This window comes from Myiozetetes cayanensis, unplaced genomic scaffold (genome assembly GCF_022539395.1).
Source record: "Myiozetetes cayanensis isolate MyiCay16 unplaced genomic scaffold, myiCay2020 scf2-11, whole genome shotgun sequence".
Lineage (NCBI taxonomy): Eukaryota > Metazoa > Chordata > Aves > Passeriformes > Tyrannidae > Myiozetetes > Myiozetetes cayanensis.
The window spans coordinates 17,708,349-17,734,197 of NW_026087411.1; the positions used below are offsets into that span (position 1 = coordinate 17,708,349).

The 25,849-nt window shown below is 43.8% G+C and overlaps 1 protein-coding gene across 1 annotated transcript in view; it reads left to right on the plus strand.

Moving 5' to 3' along the window:
- The first annotated feature begins 1,213 nt into the window (after window positions 1-1,213).
- CAPN13 (calpain 13) overlaps window positions 1,214-25,849 on the plus strand; it is a 50,125-nt gene continuing 25,489 nt past the window's right edge. Inside the window, 7 exon segments of the mRNA XM_050315520.1 lie at window positions 1,214-1,238; window positions 5,830-6,078; window positions 16,385-16,454; window positions 17,329-17,447; window positions 21,137-21,270; window positions 23,119-23,293; window positions 24,177-24,248. Of these exon segments, the coding sequence (XP_050171477.1) occupies window positions 5,842-6,078; window positions 16,385-16,454; window positions 17,329-17,447; window positions 21,137-21,270; window positions 23,119-23,293; window positions 24,177-24,248 (807 nt within the window). The 5' untranslated portion in view covers window positions 1,214-1,238; window positions 5,830-5,841.

The following is a 25,849-nucleotide window of genomic DNA, read 5'->3' on the forward strand; positions in this document are numbered from 1 at the left end:
CTGTTACCTCTGCCCATCTTGCTGTGTACCTTCAAGAAGAGTCTGCTTCACCCTCTCTGTAACTGCCTTTTGAATAGTGGGAGACTGCAATTAGGTCTCCCTCCTGACTGAGTGGACAAACTCTCTTAATCTCCTCTCTCACACCATGTACTCCAGCCCCCTGACCATGCTGGTGGGTTTCTGCTGGACTCGCTGCACTTTCAGTGCCCCTCTTACCCTGGGCAGCCCAAAACTGGATACAGTACTGCAGATACCATCTCAGAAGTACTGTGCAAAGAGGAAGGATTTCCTGCCTTGACCTGCTGCCTATGCTGCAGCTTGTGCAGCCCAGGATGCTGTTGGTTTGCTTTATTGCAAAGGTGCATGGTTGTCTCTTGTTCAGCTTGCTGCCCATCAGAACACCAAGGGTCTTTTCTTCAAACACAGGTTTACAGGCTACAGGAATACACTTAGGATTGCTGCCAGGGAAAGTGTCCCTGAGAATGTGCTGCACACAGTCCCTTGAATTTTGGCCTCTTTAGGCTTTCTGTTTGGTTTGCTGAAAATGAATATTCCCACATTTTTGCTAGATGCTCCTTTATTCTTTGGCTTTGGGTTTAGGATAATGGAGGCCAGTCCCTTTCTAAATATGTGGATAACATATTGATGTGTGACTTCCTCAGGCAGTCCTGGAGGAAACGAACTGCCCAAGTAAGTGAACTGATGTGGAATTTAAGTAAGAGCCCAGTGTAAACGCTAACAGGCATTGGCCTAAAAGTACCCGCTGCTTTTAGTGCTGCAGAAAGAATGACACGCACCACTGATAACCTGTGGTGAGTCCTCCCAGGCTGTGCCTGGATCCAGGATGATTATTGCATTTCCTGGTGGTGTGGGGAGGAAAACACATTATATAAAAGGGTGGGACTACAAAGAAATGTATTTCTTTTACACGAATAACTGCAACTGAAGCCACAATTAGCCAGGAAACTGTCAACAAATGTAGATCAACAGACAATCCATTGTGCATGGCTAATGGAAGTGTGTGTGTGTGTGTATATCTATATATATAAACACCATGTGATATCTGTATGAAACTATTACGCCCAAGCCAGAGCGGTTGCTTTTGGCCTTGAACTTGACTTCAACTTGGCTACGTTTACTTAAGGCGTGGCAAAAGTTGCCCTATAAAGGAGGGACAGTGCCCGCCTGTCTGTTTCTCAGTTGGTGTTGGCTGGAGAGTTACACCGGAGGCGCTGCAGGTAAAACATCCCTTTGCTGTTTTATTTAGTACAAAATGAAGCAGGTGAAATATAAGTAATATAAGTATTAGGGCTGGAAAAACACCATAGACACATTGAGAGGGATATGCCTTGGAGAGACAGAATAAATGAGAGTCCCTGTCCTTAATGATACCTGGAGGGAAAGAAAAGACAAATTTGCCATCCTAGAAAGAGCCTCATACTAAAACGGTAAGTTGTCAAAAGTAATTGGATCAAGTGGGAGTAGAGATTCTAAGACGAGGAGGGCTCTATAGTTACTGTAGGCTGCTGTTAAATGAGGTAGAAAAAAGGTATCTGGAACTGTCCAATGCTATGTATGCAAAACGAGAAGAAAATTGACTTAATAAATAGCCAGAAGGGAGTACTTCACAGGCTGTTTGGAGCAGAAGGTTGTGCAAGATGCCACTGGGAAAGTAATCTCCTGGAGGGTTGCCAGAGTGCCTGGCTTTGGTTTTGATTTTCTGTGGTACTCAAGGCTTTCACACATTGTATGTACAAGGAGCTGTTGTCCAACTGGGGTTTGCGATGCCCGTGTTCTGGTCCCTGCTCTGCCTCTTGTGCTTGCTCTCACTGCAGGAAGCTACTGAAAAGCAGCACTCTTGTTTGTTTTTAATTTGAATGCAAGGAGAGCTAATAAACCCACACTTTCCTTCATTATGAAATAATTCTGGAACTGAGTTTCTGAAGTTTTTACAATACTTCAAATACGTGAATGATGGGATCTTAGAGGAAAGAATACTTGTGTAACTGTAGCATATATTGAGTATTATAGGGAGATGAAACATAGCTTAGGAGTTTAGAGTGATTGAGAGGAAACAGGGGTAGAAGGGCTGCTGGCTTATTGACTTTTCTGATATTCTTTGTAGGGTTTGAGAAATTCAGTTGCTCTTTCTGAAGTACAGAAACTCAACTAAGCCAACACATAATGGAATGTTTTGATAAAATCAGTGGAGAGAAGGTTTGGCTATGAAGTAGACACATTTTCTAATTGCCTATTTCTACTTTCTCCACAGTGAAAAATATCAGAAGCCACTGAAGGAAATTATGTCTGTACCCTGACATAAATCTTTAAGCAAAGTGTAATTAGCTGTCAGTAGCATTTGCCACCACTGAGTACCTGATTATAGTAGTGGCTTGACATCTTTCATGAATGAGTGTTGGGGGGAGACACAACCCTTCACTGCTGACTTTTAAGCTGTTCAATGCAGAAAATGGTCTGTTTGGTGTTCCCCCAATAATTTCTGCAGGAGTCACCAATCTTTTTTGCTCTGCTATCCTGACTCCTCTTTCTTTCCCATCCTTTCCAGCTGTCACACTTGATCTCTTTTTATCCTTCTCTCTGTAGCTTTTCCACTGCTTACCTTCCCTCCTTCTTTCTTTGTCCCTTTCTCTGGGAAAGAGTCTCTCTCTTCCAAGAAGGAAGAGGAACCAAAAAAGAGCAGCAGATACAAAGTTGGGCGTGATTCCCTTCTCCATTTCAGATAAGTAAATATGTTGAAGGAGATTTCGGGACTAAGTAAATGTTTGTTTAACCCCTTCTGAATAATAATTTCCCTGCTTGGTTGAGAGGCAGCCTCTTTTTTTTCTTTAGAGTTTGACAGTATGTGTGAACCAACTTCTGTGAGTGTTGGAAGTCCCTTCCTCTTTCCTCACATCCCGTGGCAGAGAACAGTTCAAGGGCAATGCCTCCAATACCCATTCCATTTTAACTGTCCCTTGAAAGTCTTTCTGGCTCATGGGTTCAGCAACAGTAAGAAGCTCCCAAACCAAGCAGGCAGTATGCTGCTTTAAGAGCTGTTGGAATCTTTTCTGTTGCTGATGGACCCATGACAGCTGAGCAGGAGAGGTGGGGCTAAGGCTCAGGGTGCTGCTCCAAAAGAAGTGGCCACCAGAATTTGTTGGTGCTGGAAGGACAGTGCTAGTCAGGTATGCCTGACCCCATGAGCTACCTGCACAGGGGCATGGATGGTTATAGAACTCGTGTGCCCCCAGACACAGCGCTGATGAAGTTATTCCTGCAAGGGAAGAGTAGTTAAGTGTATTATTTTCTTCAGTCTGGTTGCTAATTTAATCCTGGTATGTTGAACAACGTAATTAAACACACACACACACATGCTAAAAACTCTTGTTCTCTGTCAGAAGAGAGGGAACGCATGTCAGACCCAGCCTTCAAGCTCTGTTAATTTTAATTTGAGTTTTGGAATTAGTAATCAGTTTTGCTGGAACACTGTTGCAAGAAATAGATCTTAGCGTGCATGGGGTCTGGGCACAGTTTCAAATGAGTATTTGTTAAGAAGAAGCCATTCCCTTGTCGTGTTATGGTACATTACATGAGATTTATTTCCATTGTATCAAAAAACTGCAAGCCCAAGGGGAGTGTTCTCTCTTCTTGTTGGCCGAGGGTGGTTTCTGAACTCCGTCCGCTGTTTTTGTGGGGCTTTTAATTAAAACAATGAGATGCAAAACTACTTATTTGTTTAGGCTGTTGTTACAATGCCAGGAGGTTAAGTGACTTGAAGCACCAAGAAAGGTGATGAGACAAAGTAAAAAGCGTGTAAGGCTGAGAGTGGGGAGCTGTATCAGCTTCATTGTGGCTGAGCTGTGTTTTTCATATGTGTGAAGAATTCACAATACAAGTCTGAGGTATTGCTCTTGCTGGAGCTGTCTGCTGTCTTTGTGCTGCAGCAAGAACATCTCAGATCTATGGGTCACTTTGTTTGGTAGAAAAGAGTCCTTTTATCTACTGAAAATTTGGAGGAAAAAAAGATGAAAAAAAGTTATGGCATCCGGTGCTTGAAAGCGAAACTCAGTGACTTCAAGCTACAAATTGGCACAGTGAAGTCAATTAACTGTAGGAGTGGCTTGCCCAGGTATGTGGTGGATTTTCCTATGCTAATTTGTGAGAAGGTGTATCTTAAGTGGATGCCAGGAGCTAGGGGGAAGGAATCACTGGATCAAGTGCAGTGACATCCATCATACAAGATGCCAGAAGAAGTGATCACAGTGATCCTTCTTGCCCTTAAAAGTTTACTAATAAAGGGCTTCACCAGAGCCTTCTCTTTTCATAAAGAAAGAGGCAAAAGGGGTATTATAACTCAGGATAGTTAATACTTTGATTTTGTGAGGGCAAATATAACTGAAGGGTGAAAACTGGTGTGTATCCTGAGCCATATTTTGATCCAGCAACATGTAATTTTGTGTGACAAAAGGAACTGAAGTAGCCAGGAGACAAGGCAAGCTGCACAACCTTCCTGCTAATTCTCTGGACCCTGAAACCCACAATAGAACTTTTCAACTGAGGAAAGATCCCCAGGAGGTGGTGCACATGTGTACATATCTCTGTACATCCACGTTGCTCTGGGGAGCACACCTAAAAACTTGTACTCTGCTTGGACAGAAAAAGTTGCTCTTTTTAAGCTCTGGCACCACTGGCTCCTACAAATGTGCAAGTTCTCTGCTTTCTTAAACCTTCTCCCTCCTCTGTCCTAAAAGTACTCCCATGCTGCAGTCCAGCGTCTCCATGGCACATGCACTACCTCCCTTCAGAACAAAAGCAGATCTTTGATGACAGTTGTCCCGCTTTGTGATGACTGTAATGGGGGCAGAGTCCTCAACGGAAGATTTTGGCTCCCGCATCCATACCTATCTGTGCCAGCAGGCATATTAGCAGGTCTGTTCAGCCTAGGGTTTCTCTGCATGTGTGAAATGTTCATTTTTCCTAAGAGAAGTGCCCCTTTTCCTTAGACACATTTCAGAGAGGGGTTCTACCATGCTTCAGACTGGAATTCCTATAGATGCCTGCAATGACTGTCTGGTTTAAATACAAATTTGAAATTCAGGTCTGTTTCAACACTGGCTTCTGAACAAACTACTGAGTCCAAAAAGCTCAGACCCTGGTGCACACTCACGTGAGTGTGTAGTGTGACCCAGATCTGGATTTTGCAGCTTGGTCCCATCTCAGCACTGTAGTTGTGGGGAGTCTGGTGGAATGCCTGTGTAGGCTGCAAGGAAGCCACCCCCTAATATGCCCAAGCTTCTTTGAAGCAGATCCAGGTAGCAAAAGTCTCTGTCATCTTCACATCTCACAGAGAGTGACTATCAAATGCCTACATGTGGAAATGAAAAATAAAAAAATAACTGGAAAATTCCCTGGGCACAGGCATGATACATGGCCAGAAGAGTCCTGGGTGCCTCTGAGCATCCTCTCTGCTCACACTCACGCTCCCCTGCAGCTGCAGCAACTGTTCCATCCCCTGTGCTGCAGATGTACCTCAGTGCTCACACAGCAGCTCACTAACAGCTTTACTCTCTGTCCTCAGGGAAGACTCAAAATTGAATTTGTAGCAGTGACAGCACTGGTTTAAGATAAACCAGTTGGGATTTGATGACTACTCTTTCCCTGTGCGTTTCCAGCTAATAAGGATTTTGTCACTGTGGCTGCCCTCAGCTTTGAAAGCTGCTGCTCCACAATCCTCTTGGCAGGAGGAGGGGGCTGTTTGATTTCCCACACGCTTCTGACACACTGCTTTGGATGAGGAAACTAATGGCAGCCCATGTCTCTCCTTCACAGGAAAGGAGCACAATGCTCGCCCCCAGCTCCACTCTGATGCCGGAGCAGGGCTGGCAAACCACAGGAGCAACGGGAAGTCTCCAGAACCTGAAGAGGTTTAATAGCCAGGACTTCAACAACCTACGAGCCTTGTGTCTGAGCCAAGGGGTGCTCTTTGAGGATGACACCTTCCCCGCTCACATCAGCTCCATCGGTCCCAACCTGCTCCCAGAGGATAAGTTGCAGCGAATACAGTGGAGGAGGCCAACTGTGAGTTCCATCAGCTCTGTTGTTTCATAACCCTTCATAAAGGCCTTCACCTTGGGGAAAGAAATCTGTGTTATCAGGAAAGTAGACTTTAAGGGGAACACTGGAAGCACAACACTGCAAGGAGAGGTCCTTGCTGTGGGATGTTTATAGGGAAGATAACCTCTGTAGCGTTAATGATTTCACCAGGTACATTTTTCTAGGAAGTTTGTTTCCACCTGTAAACCTGACTAAAACTAGTGTTCCCACTTTGATCTACTTCTAGAGGACTTTGTGCAAACATGAAAAGCTGTCAAATTCTATTAAAGATCTCTGATTTCTGTAATCCAAGCAACTGACTCAGCAATACCTATTTTAAAGTAACTGGGACAAGGCATGAGATGAAGTACGTTTGTGTGCTGATTCCCAGTTGCAATTTAATAGGCAGTTATCATCTGGCATATGGATGTTTAAAATGGGAGATGGAATCACATGCTCAGCTCTTTTATCCTAGGACCTAATTTAGGAAATCTTTCCATGGTCAGACTGCTCTGTATAGCAGTGCTCTGTACCATTTGCTACTGGCGCAGCTACTGGATTAGCCACGTGCTGCCCTTTTCTGGGTTTTGCTGAGCACATCACCGGTGCCTGGAGACTTTGACTTCCCTGGACTGGGGCAAACCAGCTCATCTCCCTGAAGGCAGTAGAGACAGTAACTGTGAGATTGTAAAGACAGGACAAGACAACTGGAAAAGATCTACTTGGATGGCAGATGCATTAGGGCAGTGAGGGTGTGCTGGAGCTTGGCAGCGCGGTGGCCTTGGAGCTGCAGCAGCAGAGGCTGCAGCCAGCTTGTTGAAACCCATGAGTCCCAGAAGGGAAGCAGTCTAGCCAAGAGAGCCTGCATAGTTGCTAAATGTGGATGCCTGAATGGAAAGGCGGGAAGTGCCAGCCCTGATGTCAAAGGAGTGTGATGTGGTGAAGTATCAGACGGAGCTGAAGCTGCAGCCTGGACACCAGCAGGGCTGTGGCTGCAGTGTTGTGGTGATAAGGATGGGGCCTGAAGCTCGGATATCTCCCTACCCACTGCTGCAGCAGGGCCTGGAAATGTCAAAAAAAATGTGTGTGTAGGGGTACAGGTGCTTCCAGTCTGGATGGATGCTTTATCACATGACGAGGTAGTTGTGGAGGTACTGAGTGCAATGTTTGGGTGTCCTCTAAGGAGGTGCTGTGAATGGGTCATTCTCTTCTGCAGAAGCAGCTCCTACCACAGGCTGAATGTTCTGGGCTTCTCCTTTGGCAGCCTTCCTTCAAATCTGAGTCCAGTGAGAGTGCAGCTGATGCTGAGTTTTTCGCACCAGCCCTCTGCTTACAGGTTCATAGCAGATGGGGATAATCCCTCTTGAAACAGGGGTTGTCATAGGAAAGTAACTAAAAAGTGCAAAGGAGATCAGTTAGTTGCCACTACTTTAGGTCTGAGAAAGAGTTACGATAACTAAGAATTAGACTCACAAAAGACAAACATGGGTATTAGAAAGGAATCTCAGGGGCATTTTAAAGATGAATAAACTGGAATAAAATGTTATGATAAGTTCTGTTAAGTACTAACACCCCAGTGTTTTTGCCATTTGAGAGCAGTAGAGAAGTGTAGGATTTCAAAAGCACACAAAGTAACTTAGAAACCCAAATACCACTGAGTTTGAGGCCCTGCATTGTGGGATGAACATCTATCCTACTCTAATATCCTGATAGTTATTTCATGTGCAAAGGGACTGATGTACCTTGTCAAAAGCAGAATCTGTTGCTGGTAGTGCTTGAAGTTTGTCGGGGGAGGCAGGTATTGGAGAATTCCTTTTTATTTTGCTGAATTCATGAATACTAAGTTTATGAATAAAACCTTTTGTGGAATCGGTTTAAAAATTTTGCATATGTCCTCTCCATCCCAGCACTTCCCTTATGAAGATTTTTTTTTTTTTAGCAATCACTATGCACTTTCCAGCATCACCACATCAAACTGTCTGAGACCAATTGCTTCCAGCAATTTTCCAGAGGTTTTCTTTTTTTCAGGAAGAGGCAGGATCAAAAGTCATTGGCTTTGCCAGATCTCTCCTTCAGAAAATTAAATCATTTACTCATGGCCCAGGGTTCATGATGTGAACATGGAAAAGCCTTTTGTTCTTTTACAGAGGCTAAGGTAGCATCACCAGCTGCTCTTCTACAATATGCTCAAAGGACAAAAGTTGAGACTGCCAACTCAGCTGGCTCTTGTGGAACAGAAACACTGGATGTCAGTGCTGAAGAAGGCTCCATTTTAATTTTTTTGTTTTCTCAGTGTGACCAAAATTTTCACCTGTAGCCATTTTCCACCCAGCCAGGCTTTGCCCTTCTAGACAAGATATAAGATTAAGGGTGATGGCATCGGCTGCCTGGGGAGACCAACCAGAAGTTCTCAAATGTCACCACAACACCCCTGCTGTGTCACTGTGACATCAAAGTGTGGCCTCACTTTCCTGACAGAATGAATGAGGAGCTGAAGAAGTTGCTAAACAGCAGTGGTTTCTTTTCATTTACAGAGCTGCAAATGTTTTGAGTGAAGGGTCAGGAAGTAAATAAAACTATGTTTGCATTTCTTAGGTCCTGAAAGGTCAGTGCTGTGTCCAGTTGCCTATGGGAGTTGGTTCCACCGAAGAAAGAACGAAGGCTTCAGTGTCAGGAGTAGCAAAGCCCCAGATCTGAAGTTGTTCAGTTGGGCACATTTCATCCAGGCAGAAATGTTCATGAACTCTGTTCTTAGGTCACTGCAATGCTATATGTAAGGATACATGATCTCAGTTTTTTAAAGAGATACCTATAACTCTCCCAAGACTGAATTCATCTTTCCTGCCTGAATACATCTCCCAGAGAGTGAGTGTAGTAGTATCCTGCTGACAGAGCATGGCCAATTTAACCTATGTCTATATTTTTCTCAGCCTCCACCATTAGCTACCTCAGACATTAAAAAAATTTGTCTGGAAATGTACCTGTGACTGGCATCTTGGTCCTAGTAATCTCTTAGCCTCCATTTACTGAGTCATGCAATGTCTGGTTATTTAAGTGGTAGATAGCAATTATAACTGCTATCTTTGTTCCAGATCCAATTGAGCAGTTGAGCAACATGCTGCTTCTATTTTACCTTGTACATTGTCAAGAGAATTGCCAATTACTCTTGGAGTCTGGAGTCTTCATATCTGGGGGTAATGTAAAAAGGAGAGGGAAAACAGCTTGTTTTCAGACAGTGATAGTCAGCAGTGACACTCAGAAACAACATATTTTGACTTGTAACCTGATCATGTTTAATAGGGATGCCCCTGAAGAGGGGAAGAGGGTGGATCAGGAACACCAAGACAACATTCAAAATGTCACTTTTCCTAATTCTAAGGTATTTGGAGTTTTCAATCAAATGGGGACTACTCCAGGCTGTGTTTTCATCCACAGGCCCTCAGTTTATGTCCACTGAAACATGAGAAATTTGTAAAAGAGACCTTGCATGTGGTATTTCAAGTATTAGTAGAAATGGAGCTGAAGGTACCAAATAGAGCTGGACCTCTGCAATTAACTAGTCTTTTGGCTCACCCACAATTTTGAGAGAAAGAGAAGTTCTATTTTAGGCTGAAAAAGTATTTCTATAGCTGGGCTTTTATAAAGATCAGTCAGAGGGAAATTCTCCACAAAGAATTATGTCGGATTTAAAAAATTGAGATGCTCCTTTTAAAATGTTCAGAACAATTCTTTTTCATTGTTTGCTGCTTTTCCTTCACACAAGAAATTGAGCGGAACAGAGGAAGTCCTGAAATGATTTGCTGTTGTGGAATATGCATTTTTAACCAATTACTGTTTAGGCTAAACATTTCACTCTGTTCTGATCACAATGCATAACACTACACAGATGCAAAAAGAAACTGAATTAGGATGGTCCAGACCATGTGAACTGTGGTGATGGTAAATGCTTTACTTTTACTGACATTGGTTATATTTTCAAGCATGGTATGTGTGAGGGGAGAGAGATTGCCATCTATGCAGCAGTGCCTTGGCCCTGCACCAGGGATAGCCCACCATTGTGCTTGATGTGATGCCCATTATAAATGGTAAGGACAGTCTCTGATCTGCAGTGCTGATGCTTTAAAAAGGGCTAAAGTGGAAACAGGGTGAAGTTGCTGCAGATTCTTCTGAAGGGTCTTCAAGATAACAGACAGCTCCTGCACCGCTCACCTTGGTCTCTCGGGGACCCTGTAGCTCCCTTATGGAGTGAGGGGATGCTGGGCAAGAGCTGACCTAAGAGGGTCCATCCTCTCATCAGCATAGACTGTGGTGTGTGTGGGCAGCCAGAAGAGAGGGAAAAGCTGCAGTGTGGCCAATGGAGGTTTGAGGATCAGCATGAGAGAAATCTCTGAGAGCCTCTGATGTGACCTGTAGGAGGGATGCATGGTGAAAGGATTGTCTGAAACAGCCGACATGGGTTTCGTCTGCACCATCAGTCTGTTTGTAGTACCAGGGCATGGACTACTTGGGTATTTGTCTCATGTGTCCGATGTCAGATGAGGAGAAGGATAAAAAAGAATTCCTTAGGCAGAAGTCACAGGAAGAGGCAGCTTTAGTGTGAATTCCAGCAAGTGATGTACCTTGTTCCTATGGCAGAATCTGGTGCTATGGCACTTAGCATCTAAAAAGCATTGGGGAAAATGGTGTCCTTTGAGTCAATGCTTGTTTGCTGAGAAAAGTGATCCATGTAACCTTCTTTCAGGAACAGAGTGCCTATTGTGATTCTACACAGCCTTTGGTGATTATTTGCTTATTGGCATTTTATTTATTTCCAGAAGTCAGCAGAAATTTCCAGGAATTAGCATCAACATTAAGGATTTTCAAACCCAGCAAATGAATAAACCAAAACAGACCCTCTAAAAAAGTAATTTTGAAGTTAGAATCTTTCCAGACAGATAAGCTGAGCTGGATTTCCTACTGCATCAGCCTTGGTCTGTCAGTAGCTGGGGGGGAGAAAAAACCAGATTTTATTCAGGCAAGAATTTAGACAACAGTTTGAAGTTAACCTAAAAACTTATCTCTAATAGAACTGGGAGAAAATGAAGAAAAAGCTTCCAAAAAGAGGAAAAAAAAAAGAGAAAAAAGAAATAAAGAAATGAGGATTGTCACAGGATCTGCTTTAATGAGGAAAGTTAGAGGAAATGTGGAAATGCGTGGCAGTGAGGGATAATGCTGTCCTTCACTACCTGCAGTTCTATCACCTTGGGGCCATTTCCTGGCATGAGCCAAAGCTGCTTGCCAGCTGTTCGTGGTGGAGTTCACAGCTTCAGATTTTCCAGGGGCCACAAGGCCCTTGGATCCTGTTCAGTATTTCTCCGTGATGAAAATCAAAATCAATTCCCCTTATTTTGGAGTGTGCGTGTGCAATCAGTGTAATTGAACGGGAGCAGCATCTCCAGGCTGCCATTGTCTCAGCCCTTGCCTACTCAGCTGATTGCCTCTGACCTCAACTTGGAAGTTTGTATTTTTGGGCCAAGGAAGCTGCAGTGCATCACCATTTATTATATCTGTCTTCCTGCACAGGCTTTAGCTGAAAAGGGTTTATTTGCATCGTGTCTCCTGGCTCCATCCATCTTTGGGAGGGGCTGACTGTGGGGGAATTTGCGCATCCCGGGTTGATTGGAAAGCTGTGCTCCTGTGATGGTCTGCTGACTCACCTGCTCCCCTGTTTCTCAGGCTGGGGAGTCACCTGTCAGGGGATCATATGGCCGAGATGGCCAGAGGGGAGTTGGTAACACTGTGGCACTTTGAAATCTTTAGCTTGTACTGTGTGGGCCAAGTGGGAGGTTTCAAGACCTCTAAGGAAACCTCCCCTCAAAAGCTCTGGGTACACAGGGCTACCTCCCTTGTTTACTTCCTTTGTATTTGCTTCCTTTGTTTGCAATTATTGTTTTTTTAGCACTGAGCCACACAAAGCAAACAGGTTTCAGGTAAAATCTGAGCTGGTTTCTGGTCATCAGTCCATCCTCTGATAGGACTTTGTTTCTTTGTTTGTGGGCTCCCCACCCATGCAGAGTCTGAGGACCTCATTCTTCCTTTGCAAGAGAGAACTGGAGCAGAGCAGAGTTTTTAAGCAACCAAGGCATTTGTATTGAAATCAGGCAATTAAGAATTGAGCTATTCTTCTGTAAAGCAGGGAATTGAGTTCTGTCAGTGTGAGCAAACCCCTTGAGTGTAGTCTGATTTTTCCTATTAGTTTTGGCTTACTCAGTTATCCTCTCCCTCTCCAAGCTGTCTCCAAGTCATTGCAAGTCAGATCTTTGGTGTGACCAGCATAGCTTATAGAATCACAGAATTGTGTAGGTTGGAAAAGACTTTTAAGATCATCGAGTCCAGCCATTAACCCAGCACTGCTAAACCACTACTAAATCATGTCCCCAAGTGCCACATCTGCATGTCTTTTAAATACCTCCAGGTATGGTGACCATCACATCATGGGCAGCCTGTCCTAGTGCTTCACAACCCTTTCAGTTAAGAAATTTTTTCCAATATCCAACATAAGCCTGTCCTGGCACAACTTGAGGCCATTTCCTCCTGTTCTACCACTTGTTAGCTGGGAGAAGAGACCAACCCCCACCTGGCTTTCAGGTAGATGTAGAGAGTGATAAGAATCCCCCTGAGCGTCCTTTTCTCCCAGATAAACAATGCCAGCTCCCTCAGCCTTTTCTCATAAGACTTGTGCTCCAGATCCTTCACCAGCTTTGTCCTTTGTTCTGCCCTCCCTCGTTGCTTCAGCTGCCCTATTTCTGTGGAGGCTTCCTGTGGTCATGGGAAATATGCCAGTGGTGCCATATACACCTGACCCCTCCTCTGTGCACTGCCAGCCAGTGCCTTCAGCCCAGGGAACTGTAGTAACGTGTTTGCTTCTTAATCCAGAGCAACACTCTTACAGGCACAGCAGTGATGCTGAATTAACATTTGTCCAGCTGAGAACAATTTGGCTTTCAATCAATAGCAGCCTTTTTATTTGTTGTAATTGGTGTGTGTTGAACGGGGAGCACCATGACTCATGATGGCAGTGTGTGTCAGGATGGTGGAGCTGGAGCCAGGGGGAGCAAAACAAGTGTAGCTGAAGGAAAAGATGTGGCAGCAACAGAAACAGGGCTGGGATTTTACTTTAGAGTTAAGGTAAACTGACCAGGAGGTGGTTCTGCAAAGAGTCAGCTCCTGCCTCTTAACCCTCAGTGGCCTTGTGCCTGCACTTAGGATCATGCTGGGCCAGTGGGGAAATCTGTGGGAAAGTGGCCAGGGCCCAACCATATTGAGCATTATCCTACAGCCAGACAGGCTTATGCTGCCTATGAAATCCAACCTCAGGCTTCTAATTTTTCACAAAAATGTTTAAGTCTGTCCTTTGCATGTCTGCATGTGGCCTACATCTATGCAACTCACCTCCAGCTCCTTCTGGGGAGTTGTTCTTCCTTAAATATTTCAAGCAATTATAAAAAGAAATGTAGAGATGAATACATGTACAGGACACTTTCCTTCCACCTTTCAAATTAATTCTCCATTTTGCCCTTTAGATGAACAGCAGTTCTGTGGTAAGACCATTCTCTAGAGGATGAACTGGTTTGAACTTGAACTTCTCTTTTCTTTTGAATACGTAATGAAGTCTTCAATGGGCCAGGGAAAGCGAGTGATGATAGCTTTGTCCTGAGGGGATGAGTTCAGGCAGAGTGCTTGACTTGCAGCCCATATGGTTGCCTTCACTGCTGGACTCATAGATACTCTGGGAAGAGACCACGTGCCTCCCTGAGCTCTATCTTCTTTCTTCCTCCAGCTAAAACTGAAAATTCTTCAGGAAAATGCCACAAAGCCTCATCATAATTACTCAGTGAAATAGGACACTGCTTCTGGACAGACTTACAATTAAATCTGTGGTTTCTTTCTTTGTCATGCAATTGGAGCACTAGCTAATAGTGAGGCTTGCACATTTTGTGTAGCAGTAAATATGTCTTTAGCTGTGATTTGCAATAATAAATGATATAGTGTTTTATGACTGCTGTATTCTTGCCTTTGAAGGAAGAAGAGCTAATTGGAGACTTCCTTTCCTTGGGGTTGAGAAGGTCCAGATTTCCAAAGTGTTGCACCCATCATAATTATGCCCTCTCTAAGCTCTTTCAGAAATCCATCTGCTCTTAGTTCAGGCAGCTGCCAAGCAGCCCTTTTCCATGGCTAGTGGAAAAATGATATGTGCTGTTTTCCAGTTATTACCCCTAAGTCCATGGGGAGAATGTCCTACTGGAGGCAGAGCTTAGTGTGTTGTGGGTGTTGGGATTTGAATGACAGTGTTTGAGTATTGTCTCTGATAGCCACAGCGATGTCTGTATGCACAGTCAAGGCATGTTGGCTGGGCCTGACTTCACATTATGTTTCTTCTGGTTTTGGACAAAATTACTGGTTTTGTTCAGCAAGGAACCTGCTAATGTCTTAACTGATCCCTCTTGCTTACTGGGGAGTTGAACACCTTGGTGGGCAATAGGGTATCTGGGGAGGCATCTAACGGGCTGACTTTTCAACCAGTCTCCATAGGAGGCTGTCACGATCCACAGTGCAATTAAGAGCTTTATCATCCCAGCACAGAGCAGAGCATCAGCCCTTTTCTCCAGAATCTCATGAAGATGTAGCTGCCTTCCTGTTAGTTTCATGTTCCTGCTTCTGGATGATGGTCATCCCTGTGGCAGTTCTGCACTGTGGCCCAGCCACCCTGCCTCTGGTGACTAAGACTTCAATAGCCTCAGAAATGATGGAGGAAACAAAAATACCCATTTCTTTGTGCTATTTGTTGGTTTTCTGGGATGGTTATTGATACATCAGACACACACAAAGGCACAGGCCAAGTTCAGAGCCTCGTAGTGCTGATTAGTCTTTCCTGCATGTGGGAAGTTTTGAGGAAGCAAAAGCTGTCAGGGAAATACAGGTAGGGAGACAATAAAGCTGGGACAGATGTAGAGTGGAAGGGAGAAGGGCTGAGAGGCTGTACGATAAGCAACCACTGCTGCTGGTGACCACCATATTTTAGGCCTGCTCCTATGCCATGGATAAATCTCTTCTCACAAACCCATGAAGTCCTGCGATAGGTGTGGATAGCTGCATGAAAGTATCTGTCAAGGAATATGCCTGCCTAGGTTGCTCTCCCCCACATCAGCAGTGCTATGGGAGCACAATCTGTCTGCCAGCCTGGAGCAGTGACGTTGTGTTGCATCCTCTCCTGACAGGGAAACTTCTTAGAGGGGTTTGATCACTGTGAAGCCATTTCAGAAAGCTGACAGCATTTGCTAATGCTGAGCTCACACAACCGTGCAAGTCATGAGTCACGTTGTGAGCTGGTCTCATTTTTGCACAGCATGTCAAATCAATTGGGGAGAAGAAATGCCAGGGCCTGTTCAAGGAAGAGCTGCTGTGTTATTTTCTTACTCAGATTTTTTTTCCTTTTACCTCTTTGTTTTCTTAGGTGCGTGGTCACTTGCCTATTTCAGGCTGATTGTGCTTTCAAAACAGAGCCTTACCCAGCTGGAGTGTGCTGAGGTTTACTTATGGGGGATGCTCAGGACATTCCTTTCTGAGCACTCAGATATCCCAGGCCAATAGCAGATGCAACTGGGAGAATGGTTCACATTTTTGTGTGCAAAGCCAAGCTCTGAAATGTTTCCCTCTTCACTGCCCAAGCAAGACTCTCAAGGAATGCAAAGAAAATTTTCCTTGAATCAAAAATGTCAGCCAGGCCTATGGGATTTTCCAGGCAGAGATTAAGCTCTCTTTCTATATCTTCCTCTCCAGAGTGATGAAAAGCAGCCAGGCTGACCTGCATTAGACCTGAATGGAAACACAAAAGGCTCACAGTACAAAATGCTCCCAGACCCAAGGCTGAGCTGAAGTATAGACCCTGCTCCACTTTTCTTGGAGACCTGTGTGTCTCTGCCCTACTGTGCCCCAGGAAACTGCATGATTTTGCAGCCAGGCTCAGAGTGCTCTCTGAAAGGTGTTGGTAGCATTAGAGAAACCCAAATGAAAACTCAGTGAGCACCCATGCACCAGTGCCCATCTCTAGGACTAGATGAGCAGACTAAAGAAGAGATGCCTGAGTATTTCCTCCTGTTTTGTTGATGTCAGGCAACAAAAAAATCTGTGCTCAATAGAAATAGTTTTCAGCTACAGAAAAGGTAGGCAAGCAAGAGTCTTCAAGGGGCAGGAACACACTGCTGGCAAAGCCTGGGTACTCACACTGCTCTTTGCATTTTATTTTCTCTAGGAGCTTCAGAGAAATCCTCATTTGATCATGGATGGAGTTAGCAGATTTGATATAATGCAAGGAGAAATAGGTAAGGTTATATTCTTGTTTTGGAAAAGATGGGCACAAGGCAATAACCTGTGATTGCTTTGCTCTGTTCCAAGTGCTTGGTAGGAAGATATGGACAGTGATAGCCACAGTAAACAACTAGTGTGGGTCAATCCAGACTCACACAAGTCCACACACAATTTATTGCAGCTATTTAAAAGGATTCCCAAATGCAGCAGCTGAAATTCTTGTTCCTTATATATGGCACCTGCCTTCTTTCTATACAAGAACAAGCGTAAAAAGGGAGTTCCGAGTGAGATTAGGCAGATGCTTCAAGTACAAGGGTCAAACACAGTTAAGTGTAAGTAGTTAAACAGGCTCAGCTCCAACATGTGTAGGACTGAATTTTCTTTCTGTCCTAATATCTTCATTTGATTGTCAGTGTTCTCTTTCCCATGAATATTTCTGATCATCTTATCTGATATTTACTCAGTATCAGAGTATGTATCTGCAGCCTGTATCAGTTCCATCTTTAACTCCTGGTCCATTACCATGTTTGTCTTTGGCAGCATCTCTGTTCCTGTATAGAAAGGTGTTTCTCACTGCTCTGAGAAGTTTGAAGGTTTCCTAAACAGTGTTCTAGACCATGAGTCTCAACATGACTGCAAAAGATAGGAGGAGCACGAGAGCAGAAAAGGATGTCTGGGTGGCATCAAGGTTCCCAGTGAACACTGGTGAATACTGGGTAGTGGTTCCGCGCTTTGAAGGAGGAAAAGGAGATAGAAGAACATTGGTTTCTTTTAACAAACTGATTCTTAGATGTCTCAGATGTTGCAACCCATTCTTTCTAAAGAGTTAGCTGTGATCCACAACAGTGAGTAACTGACTAAATGCACTGTATTCTTCCCTCCCCTAAGGTGACTGCTGGATGCTGGCTGCCCTGGGCTCCCTGACACTGCGAAAACAATTTTTGGAAAATGTTTTACCAAAGGACCAAGGATTCCAGGATGATTATGCTGGGATTTTTCATTTCCGGGTATGTATTCTCTGTCCTCTTGGTACCACTTGAGCTAGGATGGTTGGATTATATGAGGGTCCAAACTGCAGTCCCACATCTCAACATCCTTGAATGCTTTGGTTCTTCAGTGCTGACTCCTAGTTCAGAATTTTGCAGAAAATCCCAAGTTTTCTAACATTCCTGTGTTCCAGGTGGTGCAATCACACTTCAGGGAATTTGATGCCCTTTTCTGAAAGTTATGACTCCAGAGGTACAGGTGCCAGCTGTTCAGATAGATTTGTGTACAAATATGGTTTAGATGGAATTCTGGTGTCTACTTTGATTTGGACAGTCTGTTATGGCTGTCAGCTCACCTGAACTATCTATTTGGAGTCATTTTCTGTTTCCCCACTTATCTTTGCCCTCTTAGCTTGTTGAAATGGCTTGAAATGACAAATCCTTGGAGACAGATCAGAGAAACAGGCTTTTGATATTTTGAAAAGAGAATTGTTTCAGAGAGAGGAACAAGGCTTTTTAGTAAATCTCACTTTCAACCAAGCCCCAAATTCTCTGAATCTCCCAGGAGGTTGACTGAGATAGCAACTGGCAGGCCCTGCTTGCTTGCATCTGAGTCAAACAAATATCTTGTGGGATTAGAAGAGCTTGCAGTACCAGTAAGCTCCAGAAGTTAAACTGGATGTAGAGAGTCAATATATACTCAGGCATTCATCATCCCCCTTTTTTCACAAATCTGTTTTGTTATATGCCATTCAGTACCAACCAAAGAGCTCTGGCATTGAGACTTCTTTGACCTCCTGGAGCTCTTGAGGAGCAGCACCAGGAGAATTACTTTGTGGAGAGTCTAAATTTTGCTCCATTCCTTTGCTCCTCAGAATACCAGATGTTTCTCTCTTGGCCCATTTCCAGCATACAGAGCTACACTGTATGAGATAAACCAGCTGAAGGGACACCAGTATGCTTAAAACAAATTAAAAGGATGCAAGCTAGATTGTCTTCCATGGGAGCTTTGAAAAGATTAGTTAGGCGCAATCCTTAAATCTTAAGCAGTATAAATACCTCACAGTATTTGAAAATGTTTTCCCTGTCATCTCATCTGCAAATCAATGCAACTGTTTTTGGCTTTCCTTGAGCAATAAACCCCTGAGAAAGCTACTCTGAATGAAAATGCTTCTCTGCAATGCCTTTCAATTATTCCATCAAAGATATTTTACTGCCATCCACAGGCTAAGCCACCAGTCCTCAGTTCAGTGAAGAATCGCAAATAAGGCATATCATATGCTAATATAAAAATTCTAGCTTATAACTTTTTTACACCTTTTTGGATCTGGACCACGTTGTCTCTCAGGAATACAAAGGGCTGCTCCAGTATTCCTACACAGCCCTGGCTGTTAGGCTGCAATAGTCAAGGGTGTTCAGCACTTCATCAGCTCTAGTTAGGATGGGTGATGTTGTTATGTAGGGAATAATTACCATGACGCTATTTCCTCAGGAATTAAGGCAGTCCCGTGTTTGTATAGGAATCACTTTCTCTGTCACAGAAGCTCTGATGCCTGTGAGGCAGAGTGTGCCACTCATTGGGACAGTGAGCAGCAGCAGCTCAGCCTGGGAAAGAAACAGAAATATTCTCCAAGGACTACAGGGAGTTATGGCACAGTGCATCAACTCACAAGCAAAGGGATCTGCCCTGAGTGTTAATGTCTCTGCTCTCAGGCAGAAACTGATGAAACCCTTTAAGACCACAAGTGGTCAAGACCTCAGTTTCAGGAATCATCCAAAAGGTACCTTTTAACACCATGCAAGAGAGAGGGGTTGACAGGCATGGGATTTTCACCTTGCTCAATTCCAGAACTGGATTTCTCTAAGATCCCTGTTAAGGAAGAGAGAAAAGGAGCATTTCCCCTTTGACCAGCAGAACCCTAAATGTGTTGCTATCATCTCACAACTGTCCACTTCTTTTTCTTCCTATTAAGCACAGGAAAATAAAGTCCTGATTTAAAAGGCTCACCACAAATGTTGAAGTGAAGAACTTCCCTCCTTGCATCCTGCCTAAACAGTGATTCTTGGTTTTGTTTACTACCACAGTCACAGCTGCAGTACTTAAATCCTGAAGGTATAAAGAAATTTCATGAAGCTGGAAGAAAGCCAAAAACTGAAGGCCTTGACCCTCTTTGAAGGCATATGGAGAAGAATGGCTACTTCTGTACCTCCCTTGCACTCCCAGAGTATCCTAGGGCTTTCCATGAGGTTTCTCATTCCCCCTCTGGCTTTTCCTGTCCTTGTGAGCTCAGATGAGACCATGATCTGACAGTCTGTGATAATCAGAAAAAAAACAGCTCCCTTTATCCAGCTGAAGAAAAATACAGTGTTGTGTTCAGAGGGCCTCCAAGCTTGAGCTCCCTGACAAAGGTGGCCAAAGAACTTGGCTTTTGGAAAAATGTCACTCAGTGGGTTTGGACTACATTAATCTCCACAGCCAGTTCTGTATGTTCTCCTTGTTTACCCGTTGTGTTTGCACTTGAAGCACCATGGGGAGGTGTGGCTGGATGTCACACCTTTTCTCCATTCAGACCTGCTTCCACATGTCCACCGGTGACAGAAGGGCAGGTTAGGTGACTGAAAAGACACCTCCTTTTGGACAGTCCTTTCACCTTGCTCTATTTTGGGCGAAGGGCAGCCAGTTGAAGGCTTTTCCTTAAACCCCATCCTGCCAAAATCAAGCAGAAGCCTCATATCACTCATGGAGCTCAAGTTCCAAGAGTCCAACCCTGCCACCTCCTGCTGCCACTAATGTAGGAAGTGAGAGGCCTGGGTGAGGCAGAACATAAGTAGGATCAAACTTGCTTTCAGCTTAGCAGGCTGTAAGCTGCTTTGCTGCTGGGCAGATCTGGTCTTGTGCTTTTCTAGCAGAACAGCTCATTTCTGGGTTTTTCATTGACCGAAGCTGTTGAAATAAAATCATGCTAGACTAAATCTATTGCTGGCATACTTCCACTGGAGTCCTTAGCATTACTGCAAATAAGAGCTTGGCCTCTTATGATTGCGAATCATGCTAAGCTACATTAATCTGCTAATGACTCTGGGAATGGCTCCTTTAGTTCATCCCCACAGATCTCTTTTCCTATCTTCTCTCTTGAAAGGTTTTGTCAGCTGGATCAGCTGGAGAAACACCTGCTCTGTCCACATGCTGGAGAGACCGCCTGTGTCCTTCTCATCCATCAAGGAGATGGATAACACCTCAAAACAGTCTTTAGTCACTACACTGTCTCTGTCCATGACAGCATGTCAGAGTCTTAATTGAAACACAGAGCAAAGAAAATCTAGAGGCTGGATCTTGACAGAGGCTCTCTGGCCAAAAGCTGTACTGTAGGGGAAAATCCATGTGCAGCTGAGGAGTGAGGCTCATGGAACCATCTGCACGATCACTCTTTATCATCTTGAATGCTTCTATCACCCACGAATATTAGCATATTCCCCACGTTGAATCTCTTCTCCCACTGTTTGAAGGACTATTTATATTCCCAAATGACTTGCTCTACAACTAGGAAATCCAGCCAATTTGTAGCTTGTTTAACAATGTGGACTCTTAGCCTGAAGCAGTTCAGGAGAGAACTTGTACATACCTGTGCTTTAGATTAATTCCTGTAAAAAAAATTTTTTTTTTGCTTTTTATATATTTTATTTTATTATTTTATTTTATTTATTTCCAGTTCTGGCAATATGGAGACTGGGTGGATGTAGTGATAGATGACCGACTGCCAATCCTAAATGGAAGATACCTGTCTGTTCACCCTCGAACTTCAAATGAATTCTGGCCATCCTTGCTGGAAAAAGCATATGCCAAGTAAATATACCTGGTCTATTCTTCCACCCAGTGCTGAATGCTTTCTGTGGGTGGTTTCACCCTCTGCCTTATGCGAATCGCACAGGGAGGAGTTCAGGCTGACACCTGGGTATGTTGTGTTGTGCTCATGCAAAGATCCATGGCTGCCTGCAAACACAGAGCCAACATAACCTGGAGATGTTGATCTTGAGTTAGACCTAAATGTACCAAGTTCAACTCTGGGACGTTAATGCCTGTGAAGAAAAATGAACAGGGCAATGGCTAGTGACACAAAAGGGTCTGGGGTCTCCTATTTACTTTAAGAAAACTTTTTTGCTTCTGTTTTTCTTTGCATATTGTTCTCTGTTTAAAACTGCAGACTCTAAGCAGGGATTATCTCTGTTTATAGTCACTAATCAGAGATTATGTGGATATTTGGAGCAGGCTGTGAGAAGAAGCATGAAAGAAGAACATGCCCAGGCACAACACATGCACTCCTGTGAGTCTCTGGTCAGCTCTTACCTCACATCTCTTAGCTGAGGTCCCCACCCCAGAGTACTTCAGGGTAAATAATGCGCAATAAAGAGATAATAATTTTAAAAAGTCCTCTGGGGAGTGAAGGGATCAGAGTGCAGTCCCTTAGTATTGCCCATTATTATAATATTGCCCATTGCCCATTATTAAATATGCTGAAGAAAAATTCCTGTGCTAGGGGTAGTATGATGGGTTGGAACTTGGTACCTGAAGCTGAGGTAACATTTGCAATGCAGTAAAGAGGTTTTGAAGAAAACAGATAATAATTTTGGCAGATTTGGTCAGGAATAAGCAAATGTTAAAGCAGCATCGCACCAACTCATGAATAGGATGCATTTTGCCCTGAGATATCTCAGAAAAGTTGACTCAGGATTTAGTATCAATTTGCCACATAAGATTTTAATTACAATGCATACCAACCTCTATTAAATTAAAGTTGCAAGCAATGCTGTTTATGAGATTCCCATTTGAGAAGTTATTCCCCAGTGCCCAAGACAAATTCTTTTCATCAGTGTAGGACAAGGACAACTCTTCAAAATACAATTAGCCGCAGAGTTCATTTGATTACATTCATTAAATACAGTGTGTATGGTGGGGTTTAACAGCATGCTCTACCTGCTCTAAGTACGGCATGTTCCAGCTTATTTGCTGTCTCAATAAAAACCATGCGATAAAATCAACAAGGACTGTGTTGGCAATATTAAATTATTATCCTATTATTGCACTCTAGCAGAGTGAACTGGAAGCAGTGCTGAAAACTTTTTCTGTCTTGCCTTGGGAGCATGGGCAAATACCTTCACCTCCCTCTTTTTCCTATTTCTCTTTATCAAAAGGGATACTGGACATTTTTGTGAAGAGTCATGACAAAATACGGTGTAGAAATTAACAGTTCAGCTGCATTTGATCTGAAACATCCATTTGAACTGGTCACCCTTGGCCTCCTGTTCAGAAACTGGATGCTTCAAGATGAGATGCAGCTCATCTCCCTAAAATGTCTGTGTTGGCGTGCGATGCCCCTTATTATTTTCCACTGTCTGTGAATGACTCTAGACGGCTGCCTCAGATGTGGATGAACACACAGGAAAAGCTCCCCCTTTGCCTCATTCACTCCACAGAGCGTGTGTTGTGTCTGGTCATGTGTTTCGATCACATTTCCTTTCATTACCCGGCCACAATGTCTACACACCCCAGGCTCCCCACCTGCTGACCACCTAGATGCACATATCTATTTTGGAAGTGAGCAATGTACATTGTTTATAAAATACAGTGTAAGGACTAATTAACTTTTATTTTCATTCTTTTTTTCCTTTTTTTTTTTTTCTTCTTTTTCTCCAGACTGCGGGGCTCCTACCAAAACTTGAATGGAGGATACCTTTCAGATGCTTTAGTAGACCTCACAGGTGGAGTTCAAGTTCAGTTTTCATTGAAGGATCCACCTCCTGATCTGGAGGAGATACTGAAAGCAGCTGACAAATCTCATTGTCTCATGGGGTGTAGCACCCCAGGCCAGGTGAGTCACAGGACCAGTAACATGCTTCTCTTGGTTTACTGTGTTTGCTCTTTAAGTTGTAAAGGAAGTCTGTAATCACTCCATGCAATAGTTACAGTTTATGGATGCCTGAAGGGATCTTGGCAGCAGAAAGTAGATAAGGTTATTTGGTAAGGAACGTTAAGACATTTGGGCAGATGTAGATGGATTGGTCTGTCAGAGAGGGAGCTGTGGCTTCTCTCCTGGCTAATTCCACTGCAACAGAGGTGTGTCCTCTTGCAGCATGACTTATTTTGACCTCACAGGTTTGTGATCAATTCTAGCAAGCCAAAATGCACCTTTCTTCTGCAGGAGGATGCTATTATCACATCATGATTTGCAGGTTACTGGTATTAATGCTGGGAAGGTGCAAAAGGCTTTGTGATACTCAGTGAGTATCTTGATAGAATGTCTCCAAGGCTTCCCTCACAGCATGTAAGGGAAGACTGCAAAGTGTGTGATGTTGTTTCTGTAGTGCCTGCTTCACCAGGACATGAAGCTTGGCTGTTGCAAACAAGCCAAGGACTAGCATCTGAGCTCAGGTGGCTTATGATGGGCTGTGAGTGGCAGAGAAGTTCTGCAGACCCCCAGTCTTGACTGCTAGTCACCCAGTGCAGCTCATTTTTCAGTTGCCGTAGCTCTGGACCATTGAAGAACTTGCAAATAAGTGAAGACCCATAGTTTTGTTAAATTTACTGGCTTGCTTATGGCTGGGAACAACAGTCACATTTCTCTGGAGTGAGTATTTCAGTATCTGAGATACTGCTGTAGTCAATGGCAGCTTCTTTTAGTGCTGTTCTGGAGCTATGGCTGTACCTTCACAGTGTGGCTAAAAGCTAAAAGCTGTGCTTTCTCCCTTCTGCAGCCAAAGAGGAACATAGAGCTGAGGAATGGGATTGTACAGGGTCATGCCTACACTATCACAGGAGCTGTGAAGGTAAGATCAGGGACTTGTTCCTGCCTGAAGGTCTTGTACTGATGATCCACTACAGGGCAGTTGCACTGCTGTTCAGTTCAGAGAATTTTAATTAGTGTCACACTTTGAAGGGATTGTTGAAAGCCCATAGTTCAAATTCCAAGAGATGGAAGGATTCTGGCACAGCAAGAAGAGGGAGGATATCCAAATCTATAATTTTTCGTAATAGAAAAATGCAACTTGTTTTCAGTTTTGTTTTGGGACACTTCAGTAGCAAATAAAGCATTTCTGGATATTTTCATTCCATGCTGACTCTTAAAAATTTTGCTTTTCTGTTTCAAATGAAAATAGAAGCACTGGCTGAAATTGTGGGATTTGTCATATGATGCAAATCTACATTTGTTCAGCTCAATCACAAGCTGCCAAAAATCACTGTGTGAGAAGTGAATCTCTGGTTCAAGAACAGCATTTCTGCATCTTTTAAAGCTGTTCTACTCATGCAGAACTGCTCTTGGCTGGATATTAATACTGATGATCTGAAAACAGAACCAATTTATCACATGGATCAAAAGAAGTTAGAACCTGCCTTACCCCAGTAAGCTGTAGTGCACACAGGGAGAGTTAACAGTGAGCAAGGCCAAGAAGGAAACCAAACAATAGGTGTGCTGTCAAGCAAGGTAGCTGCAAAACATTTGAGTCTCAGAATCTAAAGTATTTTGGAAAGGGGACATTGTTTTCCCTTGGCTGTTTTCTCCCTTCTCTCTCTCTCTTTGATGATTTCTTGTATGAGCTTGGCTTTGGTTCCTATCCACTCATGCCATGGCATGCTTGGTGCTATCATCATAATGTGCTGCTTCTTGGAGGACACTTACTTGTTATCAAGAGGTTATGAAATGGCTCCAAAGAAGGCCCAGCTGTCTCTCTCCAGCTCAGGGGCAGAAGGATCCCCAATTCCATTGGAGAAGAAGCAGACTGTTCCAGCCTCCTGTTGCTCATGGTATGTGCAGAGAGGAGAAACAGCCTTTGCCCCACATTATAGAAGTGCCAAGGCATCCAGGGAGCTGTCTTGTGCCTTTACCTGGGAAGAGTCTGCCATGGCATTTGTTTACAACGCTGCCTGTATGCATAAGGAGAGACAGAAACAAAAGCTTTGTTTCTCCTTTCCACCATTTTGGCTTTACTGGCAAAAGTGACTTAAATCAGTGGCAACAAGAGGAGAAAAGCACCAGAAACCTAAGCTGTTGGAAACCCCAGTACTGTAGATATAGAGCCACAGTTTCTGTTTATCATCTCTCTGTGCTGACTGTTGGCTTTCACTCCAGGCAGTCTGGTGACCTCGTTCCTCAAAGTCTCTGCCTCTGCTGACTCACAGGATCAGATGTGTGGAATTAGGCATTGCAATTTCCCAAGGCTGTTGAATTCATGTGGTGTAGCAGGAATGCTGCTGATTCTCTCTGTGTCAGTTATTCATTATCCTCAGGAAAGCAAAATGGGAGCAGTTGTCTCTCACACATCATTTCTTTCCAACGTAGCAAAAGGCTCTGCTTTTTAGTTGCAGTCAAATGAGATCAGAGGTTAAACCAGGTCTCTAAGGTTTGGAGGATGATCCATTTTATTACTCG